Raw genomic sequence first — 24094 nt, 5'->3', positions numbered from 1 at the left:
CTGAACAAGCACACTCGCAAAAATGTTACGCTTGTCTTTGGTGAGGAACTTACTCAAATGGTCAAGAAGGAACCTTGTGTACAGACATGCTGATCACAATCAAAGCACCTTATCAAATTTCTGTGGCGCGTTTCGTCCTGTTTATATGTAAGTAAGGGCTTCAGTGCCGTTGCTTCACTACAAGATAATGCCAATGGTGCAGAAACAGTGCTGACTTACGAAACCTTTGCAAACTTGAATAACTCGTCTAAAGCAGCAGCAAGACCTTGCAAAGCTTGACTCGGCTCAGCTGAACTAAGTTCGTGACATGCGTCGAGTACAATTGGTCTACGCGCGACCCCAGTATTTATTTAAAAAATATTACATTCAGCTCTTCGTAGAGTAGCGCAGGTGTGGCGCACTTGAAGGGACTTACGTTTTGTCCGTTCGCTACTATACATATCGTACGACAAATAAGCTTTCTTTTTCGGCGTCGTTTCCTCAAAGCGGCGCTTTTTTTCCCCCGACTTACGTTTTGGGACTGTCAGCTTGAGCGGCTTGGCCTTTTGCGCCGACGTCCTCAACTTCAGACAGCACATTTCCGCTCGGTTTCGTCAAGATGCATCTCGGTTATATCAACACGGTTTAAACCAAGTCTAAGCCGATGATCTGACGGTCATAGCCAGATAATAACAAAGCACAATCATTGCTCTTTTAATTGGTCGCTCGCTGCGGGCGTCGTACAGTTCATAATAACGGCGTTTGAACCATTGAGACAGAGAAGGCACAGTGCCGGAGTAGTTAACACACATTTCGTAGATCCGTTGGACAGTCTTTGTGACAAAAACTACGGTTTGATACGATATTTTTCACACACAAAAATTGTGGTTACTAGCGGTTGCACATAAAATACTTTCTATAATCGTTATCACAATCTCTGAAACTGTATGCTTGGCAGTTTTATTTGCGCGCAACGTTATTACCGAATACTTTTAAACTTTCAACGATCGAACGATGTATGCAACGCATTCATTCAATAAAGGTCCTTATTTGATTTTAATCTACACCAACACTAGTATCGATTGGCATCTTACACACAATGAAAAGGCGGCTGAGAAAATTGAGACGAAGGTTTGCGTAAGACAACACCGCCTACAAGACTTGTTTGAACTTCTCAGGGCAATGTTACCGTGCTCTTTTGGGGTCAGAGACCGGTAATTTACGCTGACGCATCTCAAATCGATGCGGGATTATACGCAACTACATCTGAACGAAGTTGAGTCGAACTCTGCAACATCATCTTCTGTATCTCTGCCGGTTCCACTTGAAAACGGTTTCTGTGGCAAATGTGTAACATTTTTTGGTGTTGGGCCACGTGCATTCTCGCTAGACATCAGGTAAAAGGTAAATGTGGGTTATGAGGGTTGCCTGATGACTCATACTGTACATTGTGTAGAATATGATGAAGTGGCTGGTACTTGAAATACAGTATACTACTCTGCTGCGGCATCTAGCGGGTAGACAAAGTTTTAGTTGTGTCCGTGAGATGGTACAAAGATGTTCATAAACCTGTATTCTTTCTAAATTGGGTTTGCTGAAGTAGGGCGTTAAAGATTTTATTAAGGCCCGTGACAAGCTGTAACTAACCGTATCATCCCACATGACAAGCATACGTGAAACAACAAACGAAAAGGGGTCGTTACAGGCAAGCCCACCTATATAGTAAAAGGAGCAGTCTTACAAAATAAAAGAAAACAATATAGTCCCAATCGATACAACAGTTCTCTAGGTGTACCAGGAAAAAACATCAAAGACTCTTTTTTAGATCTATGTTTGATCTAACATTAGAGCTTGTAGCGGCGCGTTGAAAAGTTGTGAGCGTGGGTAAAAGACTACACGGACGTGACAGGAAAAGAAGGCAATTGGGGAACAACGCGATATCTATTCATGACAAGACGATCAAAGAAAAAAAGCCGAAAGTCGTATTGTAAGCGTTTACGATGACAGATTTTTGATTTAGTTTGCTCCCATGGACTCCACCTTTCTCCGAAAACAGGAGCAATAAAATTATCCGCATCCTGTACGCAGAAGTCAGGTTCCGACCGATCGTGCCGCGCTGTTTGCTTTCAATCAGTCGATCATGATAAAAGCAGATCATAAATAGTCGCACGTGACATAAAATTATTATAATGTGAAAACAATAGCACGCTCAATGCTCACACATTTACAGACGTTAACACGCGCTATTTGAAATTTTGCTGTAATTGTCGCAAACACATCGCGAGTTCGCCTAGCAGTTTGAATTATTTGTAACATGTGCTAACAACTTGACTTGTGGAAAGTTAATCATGTAAGAAAATAAGGTTTCCATGCTTTTGTTTCGTCAATGCGTATAAAAAGAAACCCAAAACTCATGAAAAGAAAGGAAAAAAAGTAACAGCTTTCTTACGACCAAGTCCAATTTCTAGATGGAAAATAACTCTTGTACCCAGGTGGAGATTTTAATTGTAACCCTGCGATTGGAATCATTTAATTTGGATTGATATTTCGACCTAGTTACATGTGAAAGAAATTATATTATGGGAACGCTCAAACCAAAGAAAAACAGATGAGCGCATACGAACATCTGAAGCCTGGCCGGTTCAAATGATTGTGAGTCAGACGCAAAATACCCATGAATCAATAGCGCCACTTTCCTTAGTTTACTTCTGCTTTCCCATGGCACCCAAATGTTTTCTTAAGCGCGCTGGACAACCGCTTGACCGTATTTGCACATCACCAGTTGCCGAGGTTTATTTCTGCAAATTGGAAACATATCGGAATAACGTCACCCATGAACAAAAACAAAAGTGACACTTGCGACATAAAGTAGACATATTTACGAAGCTGAGTATAAACATGACCCGGTTTCCGGGTTCGGTCCCGGAAAAAACGCCCACGCAAATTGGCGGACCGCTATTGTCCACTTTTGTAAACGCCGCCTGCTTGTTCAGGACTCGAAAAAGTCAATAATGTCGATTACATCATCAAAGTAGAAAATAAAACATAAACTATTGCGTGACACAATCGATTGCTGCTGATTGTAAAAACATTGGAGTTTGGATGAATGTGTCGTAATAATTTATAGTGTCTACAGCATGGCACGCGACTGATGAATGGAAATTAAACAAAAAAAAGCCAAATGAACGATTTTATCAACGAGAGAAAAGTCCTTTTTCATTCCCAGTTTGACTCATATATCACCTCAAGCGGTCATGATGTCAGGAAAAACCCTCTGGGACCACCACTTGGTAAGATAATAATTGTCCGGCCCAGGGCACCCGCACAACAATTACGATAACAGATATGGACGACGATAAACGAGAGACGATGCAAAACAGGTGGTGTTTTTGCAACATTTTCGCCCCAAAGTGCGTTCTGCATGTCACCGCGACACCATTTTTCTAAGACTCTTGTTGCAGGGCATAACGTGAGCTTACCCCAGGCGAACGGCGTTCGATAAATATTCTTTCATGTTCAAGTTTATTATTTATTTTGTAAGCACTTGTAATTGCCGTTAGAAAATTTATCTAGAGTTAATATCTCGTTTACTGCCGGAACGGTGAATTGCACAACAAAGGCAAAAGGACAAGATGAAGCGCCTGCAAAATTTGTAAAAATCGAAGTTCAAAAGACCCGAACCCCCTCCACACTGGTTCTCCCCCCATTACACAAACCTACTTCAGGCTGGCTGTCGTCGCGTGGCTTTGTCTAGCAGAGAAAAACCACCCGACCAGCCGACCATCCGTCTAATGAAAAGAGTTATTGTTGTAGTGCAAAGCTGTCACAGACCGTTTAAGTTGTTATTACACCTCACGTTACAAGCAATGACGTAATGTTTAAAGGTCCCTCTTTCATTTTCAGTGCTGCCAAGACCGGAACAAGGTTATACATTTTGTGATGATGTTGACTTAGCCAGACAGCTGTTTACACTACCACCTCTATGATGGTGTGATAGTGTACGTGGCCAAATAGGAACAAACGATGTTTATATTAGTCATTGTAAACATTTGAAAATCGGTCTCTGCCGGCGATACAAACGGCTGCTAGTTCGAGCGCAATTATGTTCGATTATTTAGATGTTATCTCAACTTTCGTTTACAATAATAGATCAAGCGCAGCGGAGTTAAATAAAGGTCTTAAGAAATCGGCCCCGATTGCGCAAAAAGTGCTGAAGTTACACAAAAACAAACCCTACTTGTAAGGTGGAGTTTACAAGCTTGTATTGTTGTTTTGGCGGGGACAGTTCGCATAACCAAAAGCGAGAAGTGGCGAAAGATTCTTTGTGAAATCCAAGGAGTGACGTATAATGAAACCACGACAAAGTGATTTGTGTAATTTACACCTTTTCGGCGATCGTGTCAGCCGTTGGTCGTTGCATCATTTCTTATCAGACAAACACGAGGAACCGACCGAGCATTGCTGCTCGTGAAAAATGCAAACTGAACTTTTAACAACTCGTTCGGAATAATAACAAAGAGACAAAATGTCAAGTTGTTATCATATAAAGCAAAACAGGCAATACAGGGTGCAAACGATAATTGAATGGAGCTGGTTGGCTCCAAAACCAATGCAGTAAATATAAAGTACGGCAGGATTCCTACCAATAAAGGGCGTCATGGCATATGAGATCAACACGGACTTAAACCCTTACAGCAATGGCAAAAAACAATCGTTTTGCTTTCGCGGAAGCACAAGTCGTCTGAAAAAAGGGCCAAGTATCAATCTTTCCCAAATTGACTGACAGACCTATCAAAGTGGATCCGCCAGAGGGAATTTTCCGAAATTACGTCATTGGAGAGATTATGGGAAACGGATCTGTGGCGAAAGGCGGCGGAAATGCGTAATCTTATTTCACCATATTTGCTCTAAAATGAATGAAGACATTAATCTAAGAATAAGAAAAAAAGAATAGGAATACGCACGGGAAATGGCAATAAAAAGAATTTAACGCGTGTTTTGTGTTGTAGCAACAATAACAGAACTTTGATTACTGTTTTCCTCCTGTTATTAAGTAAGCTTCAAGTCATTAAGCATGGGAGTATAGGCATGTTACGTAGAAAGAGAATCAGTTTTTAAAATTCCCATTACGGTAATTTTTGCAAATACGCATGTCCCATAGAAAAACAATGCGAACAACTTATTTTAATTTAACGTTTATTATCATAATACTTATAGACAATTTTCTATCAAAAAAAAAATACATTCTTCCAACAAAAATTCAAAATTGGACTATTTTCATTGGTCCAGGGCAACAATAAAACGTACAAACAGCAAATGCCCTTGTAAGTACAAGCTGCGACAAATAAAATCTGACTTGTAACAAATACAGTAACTGTTTGGTCGAGACAAGTCAGAAAGATAAATCAATGTACATCAAATAAATACTGACCAACACACACGAAACCTATTAATATACAACTATAACCATGCAGGCTTCCGAAACGTAAATCCACGTGCCAGTAAAACCCGCAATCAGCTTTGCAGATTTCATATGAAGAAGTATCTTCCAGGCGAGAGAAAGATTTGCAAAGCTTTGGTTTAGTTCAGGTATAGGTTATTTTCCTGTGCGTATGCTACTTTTTTCTCTTCAGTTTTTCTCTTCGCATACCCTCGGGTATATATTGAAATTAAAGCCGCTGAAAACGAAATTGGCAGGTGTGAGGCCAGGGGCACGAGCAGGAAACAGCAGTGTCATCAAGCACTCCTTGCCCGCTTTATCGAGTGCTTTGTGCCGGAACTACAATTGCCTTAGACACAAAGTGTTACTTTTTTACCCTTAGACTTAACTACTGTTGAGAATTGAACGGCTTGACCAAGCCATTTTCATCGTTTCAATCATAGCAAAAACCGCGAATGACTGTTTTTTGGGATAATACTAGTCGTTGTTGCTGAAATCATAGACCAGAAGGGAAGCCAGAGTGGAAATTGCGAAGCTCGGAACGCTTATTAAATGTCTCCGTGTCTAACAAAGCGTACAAAGCGCGTGCAACAGCTGGAATTGATACGGCCTTGACATCACAATAAAGCCATTTTTGCGACTTTACTACAGAATATGCCGACTGCACTTTTGCCATTACATTTCAGACGTCTGCAACCGTTGAACTAGCAGCTGTAGTTAGGACGTCACAAGGTGCATTTAGATAAAGGATGACTCACGTCAATAACAAGTGCCTACAGGCTCAATAGAGTCGACGTATGGCTTTGTATCACTGCTTGCTTAGTGGAGCTGGTATACGGTTGTTTAGAAGCAGTCAGCTGATCCAGTGTGAAAACGGTGTTACTGATATCATGACCGATACCAGAGCATTTATGTCAATTTGCTTGATTATGTATTCGGCGTCAATATATTTTCTCCCGTAAAGAGTCTCGTCTGACACATCACTGTTATGGAAACGGAATATCTGTTATTGCTAGATTTTTTCATAGGGAATCAAGTATTTTGTTTTCTGTTTGCTTAAGGAAAGGAATTCGTTTTAATCGAATGATTTTTATTTGTTTTCGATAGCGAAAAAGCGCATGTTATGCCAAGAACGCCGAGATACGCAATTTATAGACATACATAAAACTTTAATAGGTGAGGCAAAATACTTATAATTAATTGAGCGCAATTTGCTAGTGTCATGGTACCAACATCGCGGCGCCCCAAACTGGACGGGCTATGGTAAAGCGTTAGGCACGTAATGTAACGAAAATCGTAACAAAGCCATGTTAAAGTGGATGGCATTCAAAGTGCAAAATCTTGAAGTGGGCTATGTGGCCCCCTTAGATCAACGCAATGTTCGTTTTTTGAGATCGTGTAAGCGAGTTTTAGCAAAATGAGGGACACGTTTTATAAGCTGACGAGTGACCAGTGGCAGTGTTTCATCAAGCAACTATTAAAGTGTTGATGTTATCTTTGCTTGCTGTGTGAGCGTTATGAAGTGTCTGTAAGCTTTTAAAGTTAGCATGAAGTCCCGGATAGAAAAATTATTTTGGTAACCGGTTGTTTAGTTGCATTATTATTTTATCACAAACAACTACTACCGACAGAAGACGTAAATTTTAATATTAAACTTAAACTTTTTGTAAAAGAAAACATTTACAGTACTTGTTTTTCACCTCTCAAGCCGTCTGATGATAACCTGAAATGGATAATGCTATAGCAGACGACAATCCGCTTGCCGATTGACATGTCCGTAAGTTGACTGTCATGGCTCGTTGCCCAGGTTTGTTTTGCATGATGTTAGTTAAACTTGAAAATATTTCGAGACCCCGGCAAAAACAATAAAATTGTTTCTAACATTCTTGGTAATTGTTGCTGTTTACGCAGTACGGTAAAAAAACACCGCGTTTTACACTTGACCTTACGCACTAAAGCAACTTTCAAGTGTTGAAAAGATTGTAGCGGCGCCTTGCCCTAAACCAGTCGAAACACGTGCACGGTGAAAAGAGAAATAGAAACCGCTAACAGTAGAGATAATATCATCTTTGGTACTCAAAGGAACCAGTCATATAATATTAATAGCAAAAACGCCGGCTCTCTCAAGATGATATTGGCGAAGGTTGATTCTGCATGGGAAACACTTGTATATTTGATGCGTGTCAGTAACACCGTTAACCCCTTTTACGCATATTAGGGGTGATACCCTTAAACCGTTAAGGATGATCAAAACGGTCTTTGCAATGGTTTCACATTACTCGCTTGCCCTAGGTTGGGTCGTTATAGATATTATGGCGTGGTTTCATTGCAAAAAATGACGACTCCATTTGGAGAAGAATCTGATTTTGCGAGTGGATCTAAGCAGTCTGTTGACGCCTTGTTTTTAGAAGTCCAATAATTTTATTTTGAGATAAACTCGGTACCGCTGATGGCGTCACTACAAAGTCACCGAAGCTTTTGCTTTTGGATGAGCTATCAGTCGGTTAAAGCCGCGTTTTGCGTCGTTAAGGCGAAAAATCTAAAATGGGATTTGTGGTTTTTGAGCAAATAGAGCGCAAATTTGTTTGTGCGTAATGTTTCGGGTTGGTGGTCTTGCGGAACACGCCGGCGTAAACAAGCGGCTCTCAGTGCGACCATAATTATCCCGTTTCACCTGACTAATTCAATACGATAAACTAACAGGTGAATGATAAATGATGAACCGGCTAAATGATAAATGACTGAATCAACGGAAGCAATGCTGAGAAACTGTGACACAATTCTTACCCTTTTTCGTAAATAGCCGGGCTGTTGACTCAAGGTCTCGTGTATTACGTTTCGTATTCGAAAACAGAACGATACATGTAACCTTCGACTTCGCGGCTACAACAATTGGCACCTGATTCGCTGGTGCCATGCCATTAGGAAGCGCTTGGTCCGATAAAGGCGTCAAATTGCAACCACGTAAGCACCGGCACCGGTATTAAAACTTCATAAGTTAAACAAAGCACGCCGGGCCGGCCTTATTTCATTTATGCAGTTTCGCTCCACCGCAAATTACGCTGGCGCCCGGCCTAAAGTCGATTGACCCGGAAAAGAAGACATTTTTTCCTCAGTGTGAGCTTTCCAGAGCTTCTCTTTCCAAAGGTTGCACGGGCGTGCAGCCGATGATCCGGTACCTGCTGCTGTCGTAAGCGAATTTCATGGTAATTCTATTCGACTTTTGCAGGTTAAGCTTAGCTGTGCAGTTTATTAACAATAACGTTAGTAGCGTCGACTTGAGAAAGCAAAGAACGGATCTAAGTGGCTGACTCTGCTGATGAAAGCAAATTTACCGCCACAGCAACAACTGATCGCCACCGGGAATCTTGCAAGTCTAGTCTGTTGAGGTTTCGAACTGAAATCAACCACCATGAATTTTCACTCGAAAACAATTTGCAATTTTATGGAATGGGTTGTAGTGTGCATAATGTTTTTTACGATGCTAGTGCCAAATACCAATGCGGCGTGTGGCGCAGATTTCGAGAAAATGCGCAAACGCAGAATAGAAGCGATTCGGGGACAGATTCTGAGTAAGCTCGGTCTCACACAGTTACCCGACAAAGAACCTCCCGTCGGCGCAATGACGACGGAGCTGGAGAAAACCTACAATCGCACGCGGGATTTCGTGATGGAACAAGCCCGCCAGAAGCGCGAGGAATGCGAGGAACAAGACGAAGACTATTATGCTCAAGACATTGAAACCGTGTATATGAAGAAAGCACGGCCGCCTATACAACGTGAGTAATGGCAATAGTTTTAAAACAATTATCGCCAGCATATAAAACACATTTACTCCTCTATAGAGTAACATTAGTTTACCAGTAGTTTACTGTGACTTCATAAACTAAACATGACAGCGAACTGATAACACAGTTCGCTATCTCAAAACAAGAAAATTCGTCGTGGTTAAACATTGGACGTTAGGGTTTTCGCACGATAACAGCTCTTGCGCGAACGGACCTAGTCAATAGATAAGGGCTAAATATACATTAAACCATGCCTTTTGTTACGCTCTATTTCTCTGGGATGTCGTTTTGTGCTTTCCTGACGTGCTTCTTTTTCCGTTTTTGCCGTGTTGACCAAACACTTCTCGCCCAAGATAAAGCTCTTTTAAAACAGAAATCTTTTTGTGTGTTCGGTGTAATAACCATGATTCCGTTTTCGCAAGTGATACCATTTGGGCTTGAGTAATGTGATTTGTGGGATTGTTTTCAAAGCCCAAAACTGTCAGAATACCCGCGGCAATTGTCTTAAGAGCTTACGGTTGGTTTATGATGGATTGCCCAATTGAAATGAGCACTTTTGCAAATAACTTGACTGCACGTCCGCCGGAATGAAGTTAGCTTGTTCAGGCATAGCTGCCGGCTCATTTCGACAACCGTGCAGTCATGTGGATATAATTGCGCGGCCCAATATTGTTAAAGGGATATCTCTTATCGGCGAGATAACGCAAGTCTTGACATTTTACTTAAATTCAAGCTTAACCTCTCGACCCCTAGACTGTATTTTACCCCTTGGAAAACCGTATTGTGGCAAGCGCGACGATGGATACGATAAGCACGTTCCGAGCATTTTTATTGTGCAATTGTTTCCCTTTATAGCGGAGAATGGCGTTCCCCATCAGACGCAATGGCTGCACCGAACCATAAGATTTATAGACTATTGGCTGCGCTATAGCCTGGCCCTACCTGTTTGCCGAAGGAAAACTGATACAGCAAAGGGGGCTGCCGGCTGATAAGACTATAAAAACAATTCAATTGTGTTGACCAAACCGCAGCACCGAAATGCCCAAGGCGGTGTTACTCAAACCCCTAATTTCCTTCCTACGTCTCGCCAGCGGTCAGTTTCATGGCCTAAAAAGTTCAGTAAAATTATATTTAACTTGATAATAAGCTCATCGCCTTTTCATTTGCCTTACAATAATAACCTTCTTCAAACAATTGAGTGGGCGCGTACGTGTATGTTTACATCTTTTGTAGTTGCCGTATTAAGTACAAGTTGGATTAGGAGCGATAATGGCCAGTTACTCGTGCTAATTTCTGGTCATTATCGTTTTGTTGCCTGAAGATATTACTCCCGAGATCCCGCGATACTTCTGCGCCGTTACATTTTTAGAAGGGAGCGGTTTAGGATCACGGGACGAAGCAAACCTTAAATTATAGAACACAGCCTGTATTAGGAGATTGGCGCTGGGTCAAAACATCAATTAACCCACTACCTGATAATTTGGACCATTGCAACAACGCGGTCATACAGTAGGCTACTGAGTTGTTGGCATGGTTACGAGAAAAACAAGCACGGCGCCCGCGTAAACCTTGTTCCGTGACCTTGTCGAAGAAATTGAAATATAATTAACATCTTCAAAAAGCGTGAGAAGATTTTTGAAAGGCAACCAAACGTCGAACAGGTGTCCAAAGGGAAATGGTGAAATGACAGATAAAGAGTTACTGTTGTGGAGTTCATAAACCTCGTTTCGCCACTTTAAAAAGCGTTTATAGGCGGCGGTGTGTCAAGTACAACTGTGTATTATCTAAAGGACCACACAGTGACCGGAGTTTCTAAAACGACCACACTGAAGCAACTATACCTTGCTTAAAAAAACACAATTCTGGAATTGAGTTGATCTTCCCGACTAAGCTCACTAAAATTCCACCTTCGTTTGCAAGTCTACCGTTCAATAAAAAAATAAAATCACAAACAAGCTAAATCTTTGCTCTGTATCTTACTTTTAAGTTCTTATTTCAATGTTTCCAACTCGTGGCAGCTACGCTGCAGATTGGTGATTTCGTAAGTTTTCGTCTTTAAAGGTCAACTATTGTATTAAGCCTCGAGTCAAAGTGTGATTTCATGGCCGTGTTACCAAACGACAGATTTCCAGGAGGCGCAATCTGGAATGACGTAATTAATTCCAGAAATTAGAGTGAAATGAATTACTTTGAATTAACTGTAAAACGCAACTTAAAAATTGCTGGTAATTATGTAATCATTGCCCACTCCAAGCTGCTTATAACAAACACTCAAGACGCTTTTAAGTGGCTTCAGCGCTTTTGCAATCGACGGGAATTCCCAATTTAAGAAAACCTTGTTGATTGGTCAGAAATATTGTTGTAACCTAAGGGTAAATGAGTCTAAAACTAACCAAATTATTCTGTTTCTTCAAAACTTAGCGATAAAACATTAACTAACAAAAAATCCTAAAAAGTTCTATCGCAGTGACATGTGCTGTGCGCAACTGAATATGTGTGACAAGGTTGTTAACTGTGATATCTACACGCGCAGTGTTTTTCATACACTGCATTGAAATATGTGCTGCTTCTAATGGAAAATGGCTGCGTTTCACTGAATCAAGTAATAATCATTATTTAAAAAGGTTTGCGAAAATACACGCCGTTTATCGCAATCGCAGCAACAGTTGGATCATTTAGTTGCTCATTCATACTAGTTGTAAGATGGTGAGATCAAGTACATTTTTTTCTCTTAAAATATGTGTTTATTACTTTTATTTATGCGATTTTAAATTTATTTTTTCCAGCCGGAACAGCCAAAAATTACAAAGTAAACAGAATGAACCGAGGAGTGTCAGAGTTCTTTCATTTCAATCTCGAAACTTACAAATTAAATCGTGACTCAATCGTTAGCGCAAGTTTGCGACTTTATCAAGTGGAGTCTTTTGGAACTCCGAGCGGAGCAAGGCAGCAGGTACAAGCTCTTGTACCCGGAGTATGCGACCGGTGGCGAGAAATGTCACACTGAAAGCGACTGAGATTTAATTAAGCCTCCCCTTGGAGCATATAGCGCAAATGACCGATGTAATTTAATTACAGGTGCAGCTGTATAAGCTTTCAAGGCCCGAATCGCCTGGCTACTCGCCCGGAAAAAGTTTCTTGACCATGCGATCGATGGACATATATAGAAAGGGTTGGGTCTCGTTCGACGTGACCTCTACGGTGAAGGACTGGGTTGAATCGCCAGGTAAGAGTTAGGAAAGTGTAATGCTACCCGCGCTTTAGTTTTAAGGTGTCTGTAACCGATACCTTAAGTGTGATTAGAGCGTTAAACGGTATTTTCGAGTCACACCCATTAGCGAGCCTTTATGGTAAAGTCATATCCATGGTATTTTAAGTTTTTTTTTCATTTTCCAACTTCCAATCTTGTTGGAATGTAACTGGAGTCATGCAAAAACTTTCCCTAATCTCGTGAAAGTATTAGGCAGAACAAAATGGCGTGAAGCTTAACAAAAACAATGCAACCCATCAAGTGATCAAATAAGGTGTTCGGGAGTCGGGGGTTTAACCCCTTCGAGTGCTTAAAGCGGTTGAGCGTAAATTAATTTAGGTGTTGTCATTTTAGCAAGATAAAACCATTAACCCCATTAATGAAGAGTGGAAACTTATTTTTCGAAAGGAGTTATTCATGTGAAACGTCCCAGGTTTTGGGGTGCTAAGACGAAACAATACCAAGGCTTTAAAGTAGGGTGCACTGCTAGGTATTATGTGTTTTGCCACCTGAAGTGTTCCCACGCTAAAATTTTCACACACGCTTGTACCGATCTGCGGGAAACGTTTACTTTTACGGAAACAGGAACGGGAATTTTCAACAATTTCCGCGTTCCTTTTTATTCTGGATGTGCCGCTGTTGTCATGTAAAATCAGCGGTTCCCTTATCATTACATTGTGGTTACATCACTGGCTAGAGTGCGATACCTTGACATAAACTATCGGCAGGGACATGGGAATTCTTGCTGTTATTTCTCGGCTTAATCATGTAATAATTGCGCGAGAGTTGTACACTGTCATTACTGAAAGCGATACGATAATTAAATATTTGCAAATTCGAAAAGGCTTTTATTAAATCAACACCTTATATAGACATTGGAGTAGCTGAAAACCACCGGAGGAAAATGCAAACTTACGGCGTAAATTTTATTAAAATTTTGATTTGAATACTTACTCCATAGGACAGTGGTTCGACTTGGTGGAGAACAATAATACGAACTGAACGATACAGTCGCAGTCATGTCGTACAGGTGTTTAACCGGTCTCAAGCCATTTAAAAAGAGGAAATTACATGATATTACAGTTTTAAAGTCGTCCTAATCCTGATATTGTGCCTGGTGTAACAGTAACAGTAACAATCTAGTTCGGCAATGAACAAAACACCTTAATCACAAAGCTTCCGTCCGCAAAATTAATTTGGTCCTGAAAACGAAAAGATAATAAGCGCGATCTTGTACTTCTTAACTTTTAAAAGATACAGGTATATAATTCCGTTTGATGTGACGTTTATTACGGGTATTTTTCAACCTTATGAACATTTCCAGCCAAATATAAAGTTGTCATAATTGCCCTTGGATATTGGTCGGAAAACACGTAAGGAAACATCTATAAAACCCGATTTAGAAAGGGAACATGTAATTTCAAATCGTGTTAAATCTGTATTTAACAATTTTAACGCTCGTGGCTATTTTGATTTAAACGAACAAATTGCCAGTGTAATAGCTACTTCTTAAAGTGTTAACATAGATATAATTTAAGATAATTTGTTTCTCATATCATCTGGGCAACGTGATTGTTTCGCAAGTTTCATTATGGCCTTGTTATTTCTTGGGAAATTACTATTCCTTTAGCTCAATTAGTCGTCCTCGAGGGGGCCAGGAACCATGACGCCGCCAATATGCCCCGTTTGGTCAGGTCAATTTCTCCAAGTCGTTTATATATTATTTGCGGTTTTTTGAAGCCAATAAAACACAGTACTTCTTATCATCGTTTTGGCAATGTAACGCTTTTACAGCCGATCCCTTACCACCTATTGAGTTACAGGCAATTTGCTAAACGCGTAGAGACAATGGTTTTGTACATAACGGAAATAGCAATAAATGAATTTATTAACGAAGTGTAATTTGAAAATCCGAAAAACACAAGATTTTCGCATTAAGTTTACCGCAGCTTTATTTCATTAGTACATAACGCCGGTGAAATTCGACCCGATCGGCGACGGTATAAGATTTCACAATCTCGATATTCTCAGAATGATTTCAGCTTGAGAAAAAACATCGCCGTATATCCGCTCACCTGTCATAACATGATTTGAAAATTAAACTAATGACTTTACTCGTTGACTCGCTGATTTCAAAACTCATTTAATCCGATGAAATTGAATCTTTTATTAATGGTAAACAAAATTAAGCGTCGAATTATAGCATCCTATACTGACACAGCTGTACCAAAATGCGATTTTATACCCAAGGTCGGTGCCTGCCGTAAAATTTGATATAGCATTTCGCCGGCTCGTAAACAATCTATTATCATTTGACACCAATTTGGTGTAAAGTACTGTGATGGTCGTCTACTTTGATACCAATTATATGAAATGTATGGTTAAAAGTTTCGTGATATGTTTTTCGAACTCCAAGCATAGAGTCTTGATGAGTTATTTTGTTGGCTTGCGTGGTCAAAAGGCGGGATATTTTATTTCTGAAACCCTGTCACATGTAGACATTTGCTGTTACGCAGAAAAAATTTTGTCAGAAGATTGCAAGTTTTTATCTCTCAATCAAAACTTGTACTAAAGAAACATGTTCGGCGTTGCGGAGTCAGATTTCAGCTCTGAATGACCTTGGCTAACTTTGTATCAGGGCATGGTTTTAGACGTGCGGTATTGATTCGTGTTTGAGTGTAAAATTGGGTTAAAAAAGTTGACTGTTTTCTTATCTGGGTTATCTCCAACAGCAAGGGTCGCTTACTGCTGGCACCTAACCACTCTTCACACCCTTAAACTCTACTTCCTGACGCCCATGAGAATATCATGGCATTTAAAACGTGTTATTGCACGCTTTGTAAAGCAAGGCGACATTATCTGATACAGGGATCTTCAAACGCGTCTCGAGGTGAAATTTTCAAAATTCCGAACCGGTAAAATATTGAAAAAGTCAAGGGTGACCCAACGGGATAATGCGGTCGGCCGAGTATTGGAAATGGCTTTGTTATCCAGATATTGTTGGCTCGTTTTCTTTGTTCTTCAAAGCGGATAATCACAAAAGCACACACACATGAACGATATTGCGACACTTCGAAGCTGTGCTTACACATGGTGGCAAGTCGTTGTGGGCTGTACCTGAACTCGTCATCAAGATCGTCCGAGGTAAAAGCTCGATTTATCGGTTTCTGTAAAACGGTGCCTTGTTCAGGACGAGCTTCCCGCTGTGATTGCGTCATAATCAAAACCGAAGCGGATAAGTGCGGTGGGAAAGTTGCCTCTGTGATTGACGTACGCCCACGCAAGACAAAGTTAACTCTGTTTGTACCAGTAGTTAATTCATTTCTGAAGCTCAATAAATCGGTCTTCTCACGCTCCAGCTTTAAGCCAAACGTTACTTTAAGTATGTCACAAAAATATCGACAACAAGATTTTTAAAAAATTAAATATATCTAAGGTCAAAGAGGGATTCCACGTTTCAATTATTTTGAAATGATTTTTCGTTGCGATAGTTAATCTTTTTCGCACTCTCATGAACTGGTATTGAATTACATCACAGCAACGTCCTTGTGTAACCCTCATACAACTCAAATGACTTTTGAAAGATAAGGAAAACTTTATTGTAGCAAAAATCACTGCGTATTAATATCTCATGTACGATATACAATTGCACAAATATGGGGTGTTGTGTTATTAAGCATCAACGGCATCAAAGTGGGTGAATGTGTGTGGAAAATATGCTCTAAAGCAAAGCTTTCGTTGTAGTGATTTATCATATTTTGGGATGTCAAAAGTTTGAGCTAATTGAAAGAGTAAATCGTCAGCTGTCTGGACGAAGGCTCGGTGCAAAATGCGTGAAATTGTCGACAGAAATGTCGACATTGCCTTCTTTGACAATGATCTATTTGCTACGTGACTTTTTTCCACCTTTTGTTTCTGCTATATGGCTTATAGTTCAGCACTTAGACCATTTACACATTGATACGTCACCACGAAAGTGAACGCAGACCAAGTCAGCTTCCCAAAAAAAATTTGCCTAAATTAACCTTAGAGGTCGTAAGGGAAGACCAAGGCCTACGTAGAGTGCACAGCTTCAATTCACAAAAGGACAAAAGCTGTGACAACCCAGTGAGAACGGCTTCACACCAATCGACCTGATGTATTCGGTGTTGTGAGGCTTTTGACAGTTATGGCATTCAAATAATAGACTGTTCGAGTACATCGTTTTGAGTAAGCCAAGTGACATCTTAAGCAAGCACTTCAATCAATACGTCAGTTGAGGAGGTCACTCGAAGACACATATCGTAACACATAAACATCTAAATAACTCTCGCGTGCGTTCAAGCTGTGTTTATACAGACCTCGCGGTTTAGGATTCACTTGCACGGGCAACAAACACGATCACGAAAGTTACAAAATACTCTCAGTGTCAAACGTCATGGGAACGAAAGGTTCAGATTATTATTTCACAAACACAAAGTGGTCTTAGTCGCTCAATAACAACACGAATTAGAGATTTAGTGAGGGGTTCACGTAGTTTTTAAGGGTATTGAAAAACCCTTTCGCGACCAGTTAAGCATGACTGAAGTGCTTAATAGATTTACTTCTTAAATAAATCCCATGACAAATTAAACACCTTGAGTCTGCAATCTTTAAGCCACGTGTTTCGCCAATAACGAAGTCGTGTGTTTGTAATACGGTGTCTTGTCGCAGGGTCAGGTTTAAACCTTGTTCCTTAAGACAAACCACACTGCAAGAGCGTTGCATATCAGACTTGTGCAAGATTATAGCGAGTCAAGTTGGTAAGATAGCGTGCGTTACCTTGCATGCATTACACTGCTTTCATTTGCAAGTTGTGTGCGAATGCACTCGCTGGCGCTACTCACGGTGTCGTGTTTATTAGGATTTGTGTTGATTTTGTAAGCTAAGCCCGGTTTAGAAGGCTTCATTGTAACAGCCGGGCAACTTACAATCGATTAACGTGAACGGAATGTTTGCTTTGCGTGCTCATGAGAAAAGCTATAGCTAAGATAAACCGGTTTGCTTTCTGCCTAAATATACAAGAAACATGTCTACGCTTAATTAGTTGTTTACACCACCTGCTAAGTAATTGTTGCATTTTTCCAGTCTGACATTCCGCAAATTTCATTCGTTCGTGGTTCAAGGTCAAGGGTTGATGCCCAATTTAGTCGCATACACTGATTACAACCTTTGTACATTTTAAAAATAACAGGTAATTTAGAAAGTAAATACCCTGGTATACTTTTACAGAAGTTTGTACAACTATTCATATGTTTCAATTACGTCATTTTGGGCGCATAAGAGGGCCGTTTGTGAAGCAAACTTTTCTGTCCGGCTGGTAAACAAAGCCGTACGTCATGATACTGTATTTGTGGCAAAGCAAACTAAATAAAATCATCGGTTTTCAAAAGCAAACGTCAGAGAAAATGTTAGCAGTGACAGGTCACAAAACCGTAATTGAGACCTGTGGGGAACATCCGGATCCAGATGGCTTGTAACAAGTTGCTTAGAATATGAATGCCAGCATTGAATTACTCTCTTCTGACAATCTTGTTTCCCTCACCACTGCGACTTGGTTAAAATTGCTATACGTCGGACAGGCTTCTATACACTCGGTACAAATTACACGTGGAAAGAGTTACGAGAGCACGCTACAATTATATGTAATAACTGTCACGTCTTCATAAGCTTTTCAGCAGGAATTAACCATAGCATTTTGGATTAACCTTGTAGAACAGTATTTACTTGGGCGTGGACACTTCTTTTATACGGAGGCATATTTTTTATAAGTTCACTTTACCGCTTTTTTGAGCGTCTCGTAGAACAAAAATAACTGGCTCTGAATTGATACATGTGAATGACACATTTTTATCTTTTACGTTTCTTCTGCACAAAATGATGAGGATAAAACTATTGATATGTTTTTATTGTGCTTTGCATGAATAAAATTCTGATAGTGTGCTTTTTTTCCAGCAAATAACCAAGGTTTGGAGTTGACTATCCCATGTTCGGATGAGGAGTCAAGCGGGCTGAATACGAACTCCGCCGGTGAGAGCAAGAGACTCATGATCAGATTCGCAGGTAACACGCTTTGATTTTGCAAATTAGCAACGTATATAGGAACATTGTATTGCTGCTTCGGCAATAAACCATCACAACATCGCCGATTAACTGGGTAAAAAAACGGCAAAAACGCAATAAATTAACGGGAATTTAATAAAGTACATATTTATCGCTATTGCATGACCCTAGCAATGCGATGATGTTAGCTTTTGACTTTCACATTTATTACTTCAACATCTTCAAACCCAAGCCAATGATTAAAAATTTAGGCTTTGTCAAGAGTTGATAGAGTATAAAAAACATGTATAAAATGTATAGCTATTTGTATGTTCCGTCGACGTAACCCAATCCCAGTCATGTCAATCGTAGGTCTATTGTCGACGTCTGTTCTCTCGCTATAATTTATATTCATTGCTATCAAAACTACTGACAGCGCTATCTCGTAGCATCTCACACAGAACGAAGTGGTGGCAGGTGCCGAATGATGGTCGGCGACCCGGTTGCCCTGTTAAGATAAGGGGTAGGCCTAACTGTTTAATTCATTTTCTGCGTAGACATTTAACCGAAGACCACCCGCGGGAATATAACAATACGTTTGATTTTTTCTTTCGCTCTTTTCAGAAACTTGTTTAACTTGTCGGTCTGCCACCACGACACGATAAACCGAGCGCTTTTTGAGGCTTTTTAGTACTTTGCTTCTTTGGCACTACAGGGAATACTGCGGAGCTTTGGGGTAATACTTTCCAGTAATTAGAGCGTCCCACTCTCCCACGTACCCGAGTAACTCGATATGTTAGCTTGGACGCATGGCCAGCGCGTTAAGCTGACAGCTACACTCATTTTACGCTTATTATCCAAGCTGCTGACGTCCGCAGAACGCGGCTTGTTTTTCCAGATCTTGCGCAAGCCAATTTGTGTGTATTACTCAGTTGCTAAAGGGCTAATTTTGAAGCTGTTAAATAGATTACAGAATGTGATTACAAAACCCTAAAACAGCTGTGGGCTATTGCTTACCAGTCTTTCCGCTTAGCTGTCAATCAGCAATTCACTTTTCTATTTTAGGTTCCTCCTCTTTACCAAGAAATGATGCGCGCCGCGGAGATTTCAACGGAGAAGTAATGATGCCTGAGTATCCGCCAGAAAATAACCCTCATTTGGTGATAATGACCAGAACCCCAGTTGCCCAATCAAAGTCACAAAATAATGGTCACAGCAGACGGCGAAAGAGGTCCCTGGATGCAGATTATTGCTTTCGGAGGAATCCAACTGAAACCAACTGTTGTCTCCGGGAACTAGAAATTGACTTCCGCAGGGACCTTGGCTGGAATTGGATTCACTCTCCTCCAAGGTACAGAGCTAATTTCTGCGGGGGAGCTTGCCCTTACTTGTGGAGCATGGATTCACATCACGCAACTATATTGGGGTTGTACCGTAGCATGAACCCCAGAGCTTCCTCTGCTCCTTGCTGCGCTCCTAAAGAACTTGAACCACTTACAATCATGTACTACAACGAAGGCAAGTTCAAAATTACACAAATGTCCGACATGATTCTATTGTCATGCACATGCACCTGAGAAATACTCCTCGATATGACAACACATAATCGGACGCTCGAACACAGTAATCCACGACCAAAAAGATTCAAACTTGTTTCAAGTTTTAAAAGTTATTTGCTGGCGTTTTTTTCAGTTTTTATCATCTACTTATTCTTTGTTGATTCATTGCGCATTAATAAGTGATAGGCCGGTTTTTGTTCAAGAATGAAAGTTTCACCAAATTAATGTTGTGACTACGTCAACAAAGCGTTCCTTGTAACAAGAACAAATTTAAGTCGTATTAGAAAGAAATTCGTTTTTTGCATTGCGCATTTATTTATTGCTTTCTGACGTCAAGGCCTGCTGTATGGCGGTATTTCTGCAAGCCATTCGCTTACGTCAAACCGTTCGTCACAAAGATTTGGCTTACGCAAGGTTCTTACTTACGGGAAGTGTGGTGGAAGCTGCTGCAATTCATGTAGCGTTGCTTTCCTCACTTGCCATTGTTTCCTGTTTACTTTACAGCGATTGGACCCGACTCGGGCTCGTTATGACGAAAACGATTTCGTTTGTTTTTTGACATGTGAGTGTTCCCTATCATACTGTGATGCGCTTATGCATTTGACAGCTACGCCGCTGCTTCTTTTGACTTGGGCCATCGACAACGATATTGAGTTTTTATAGAAACACGCATCACGTCATTTTTGTGCAGCTGTGACGATTTCTATATCTGTTCATTGGTAGGAGCACGCCGAACGTCATATCCACTTTTTGAAAATATATTTATCAAATGTTGAGGATCTTGTATTTTTACCAACCACGCTGCGAGCTGAGCTCGACATGCCACGCCTTGCGCGTCAATGCGGCCGCATATGGGCCTACACAATACTGCCATTGGATGGTGCTTGCTTCTTGCGGTGAAAAAGCAGCTGACAGCACCCTTGGTGATCGTTCTGTTATTTTTCTTTAGCTGGGTGTTAAACTGTTACCATCGCATATTGTTCGGACCTTTAAATATTTCGTTTTGTAACTTGAGGAGAACATTCCAAATCGTACAGATACCCAGTTTATTCTTAGAATATCAACACTTCTCTGCTTTTGTCAACCGCTGGACCGGTTGCAGACATAACACACTTTAAATGCTTGTTGCCGCTCATTTTCAGGAACGCCATCTAATCTAAGGAGTGTGCTGCCTCATTTTTATTATAGATATGTATTTAATATTGCTTCACATCTTCTTCAATGTGTTTTTGTCACAACAACGTTATCGTATTACCTTTACAAATGTGTGTTGGATATATATGTGTTAGTTTAAAACCTGCTTTATAAAACGCCTACGTGTCATTCAAACTCGACCCTCTATATTTTTCAGCATATAGTTGTTTTTTAGCGCTTGAGCGGTGTCTTTTGCGCACTGTGTGTAATTTATTTTCTGTGTCATCACCTTGTCAGTTGTTTGTTTTTATTAAAAGTTTTGGCTAGAACTTTTTCTTGTATCTGTTTAGCGAAGACACAATACAAAACAAGGCATAATCACTTTGAATGATAACCAGTTTTCAGCAGCCAAGCTAGGCGTGAGCACAAAAAAGATTAGCGGCATACTTAAAATACCTGTCACAATTCACGCTTGGAAAAAATTCTCGGCATATAAGTGCATAAGAGCACTTTGTCGGGTAGTCACAATTTTGTGACGCATTTCGACGGGGCCTGAAAGGTGCCAGATTGCGCAATTACAGCTTTAAAGAGAGCAAAACAATTCGGCGCCACATCAATAGTGTTGTCCAAGTCACATCGGTTTATCAATGCCCAACCAACACCGCTCATTGCAGTGTTTATTAAGCTTTTCGTGGCACGCGCAGTGCTCAAAGCTGTGCTTTCAATTACTTCCGAAAGCGAGCTTATATACGAACTTTGCCCCAGGAGCATCATCAAACCTAAGCGCATCACGGATTCCTCACGTTATTTGGTCACAATTATAAAAGGACTGGTCCGATTAATCCTGTTTGAAAGCTTACATAGCCGCTTTGTAGCCCCTAATAAGGGTACAGTGTGCGTAGAAGCTTCCAGCTGCTGACTTTCGACTGCTCGATTTTCTGTAAACAAAATTGTTATCAGCCCCACGTCGCCGGGACACATTAAGCAATCAATTTTCTCTCAAAAGCATCTGTTTGCGTCAAGAGAAGTATAGGCTAAGTGAATCATAAACCATGGTTATGCTCGTTTGCCGAAGGTAAAAAGTGACTATTTGTCAGAGTGAATGGGAATCTCAAACTAAACAACAGATGACCGGCAAGGACCGCTAGTCCTTACCATTATCAACCATAATTTTGCGCTTTTGCGAAAACGCAAAAAAGTATGCCGGAAAAGCGTCAATAAACTATAACCAGATTGTACGAATCTTTGTAAGAATATATTAAAATTTACCTGAACATAATCGTTACACGAGCTAGATACGACCCGGAGATGATTTGATGCCAACCGAGATCAAAGAAAGCCACTACTATTCTCAGACGTACTGCTGTTGGCAGAGAGATTGTCTATTACAATGAATCACATGGTTACAAAGGGGTAAGTCAGGAAGAGTGATACACTTATAAATATAGACATAACCTTTAAAATAGCAAGGCGCTAGTGCGTAGGTGGTCTTCTAAACCCCTGGTGATTTTATGAGTTTTGTCTATCCCAAGCAAAAAGTGAAGTACAGTGGACCATTACACCGTTAATTAAATTTGTTGACTTCAAAACGTTAATTTAAAGTAATGGATGGTGCGTCAGACTCAAACTTACAAACGTTCGAAACACTGCACATCTAGGCTTTAATTGTCCCCTGAGCGCCACCTTTGGGTAGATGGCTTCAGACACATCTGTTTGCTTGTGTATTGCAGTCTATTTATTGAGCACTGATAACTGCACATTGTAAAGCGCCAGAGAAATTCTATATAACAAGAACAAGATCCAATAATAACCGATCCAGACATCGGCTACCGCAGGTCGACGATAACTTGGGAAACATTACCCGGCTTAAAAGTTAAAACCTAACCCTGGCTTGTATAAAATTGGGCTAAACCGGTCCGCAAACATTCTACGAATAAGATGCGTACCAAGGACAAAATGACATAAATAGGCTACCGCACTCATAATATATGCAATGAAACCACTTTACAGCCTTGTGTGAAAACTTACCAATTTCGGCTCCTAATACGCCATCTCTTTTATCAGAGCGCCTATTGCTAAAGGTACTTGGGTAACTTCATCACTTACTACTTAGGGTAGTAATTCCATGATTTTCTTAATATCTTTCATCGATGACTATCAATAGTAGCCAAGGTGAAGGTTATATACCCATAGTACATACACAGAAGATGTAGGCCAGACATGTGCAACCAGTGGCCCGCGGGCCGCACTGCGGCCCGCCAGGTTGTTCCGTGCGGCCCGCGTGGTGCTCAGCAAAATGTTAGAACTTCATACTAGCCATCACTATTTCATGCAGTTTACATCAATCCTCATCTTCCATCGACAATTATTCACAGTTTTTCAATAAATTGTCGCACAAGTGTGTCGTGGACTGCATTAAATCTATTTCTTAACTACATAAACTGCATAGGAAAGTCGTTTTACGATACTAATTTTTTCTGAAAAAATCATGTGGCCCGCGATGTCATTCAAAATTTTGTATTTGGCCCTCCAGTGAAAAAGGTTGCACATGCCTGATGTAGGCCTACGCCAGTGCCGGATTTACATAGTACGGTAGCAATCAAATTGTTACATAAACGGTTTCTTAGTCATGAAACCTTTTCTTTAAAACTCACAAAAGTAAAACATTCTATAAAATGTGCCAAAACGTAACAAATAAGTAACATTAGATACCATGCATGTACCGTAATTCCCAACTGGAAAGTTTCCTTTCAGTGCGCCGGATAAATGCAACAAAAATTGTAATGCAAAATTTGTACCATGCCAACGTAGGTAAAAGGAAGGGTGGGGTAAAGCGGACCACCTAAGGCTTAATCGTTACAATTCACTGATTTCACCAAAACAT

At 40.5% G+C, this 24094-nt stretch overlaps 1 protein-coding gene across 1 annotated transcript; it reads left to right on the top strand.

Annotated features, from left to right (window-relative positions):
• The first annotated feature begins 8620 nt into the window (after positions 1-8620).
• LOC143462029 (transforming growth factor beta-2 proprotein-like) lies at positions 8621-21539 on the top strand. Its single transcript, XM_076960029.1, has 5 exons — positions 8621-9198; positions 11994-12160; positions 12286-12433; positions 18431-18538; positions 19583-21539. Exons 1-5 carry the CDS (start codon positions 8832-8834, stop codon positions 20092-20094), a joined length of 1302 nt encoding a protein of 433 aa, XP_076816144.1. The 5' UTR covers positions 8621-8831; the 3' UTR covers positions 20095-21539.
• Positions 21540-24094: the final 2555 nt, after the last annotated feature.

Source organism: Clavelina lepadiformis, chromosome 6, assembly GCF_947623445.1.
Source record: "Clavelina lepadiformis chromosome 6, kaClaLepa1.1, whole genome shotgun sequence".
Classification (NCBI taxonomy): domain Eukaryota; kingdom Metazoa; phylum Chordata; class Ascidiacea; order Aplousobranchia; family Clavelinidae; genus Clavelina; species Clavelina lepadiformis.
This window is presented reverse-complemented; position numbering and strand designations above follow the sequence as displayed.

Coding starts and splice junctions, on each gene's coding strand:
- LOC143462029 (XM_076960029.1), top strand. CDS start 8,832: ATGAATTTTCACTCGAAAACAATTTGCAATTTTATGGAATGGGTTGTA. Junction 12,434..18,430: donor GGACTGGGTTGAATCGCCAG/GTAAGAGTTAGG, acceptor CTTTTTTTCCAG/CAAATAACCAAGGTTTGGAG. Junction 18,539..19,582: donor ACTCATGATCAGATTCGCAG/GTAACACGCTTT, acceptor TTTCTATTTTAG/GTTCCTCCTCTTTACCAAGA.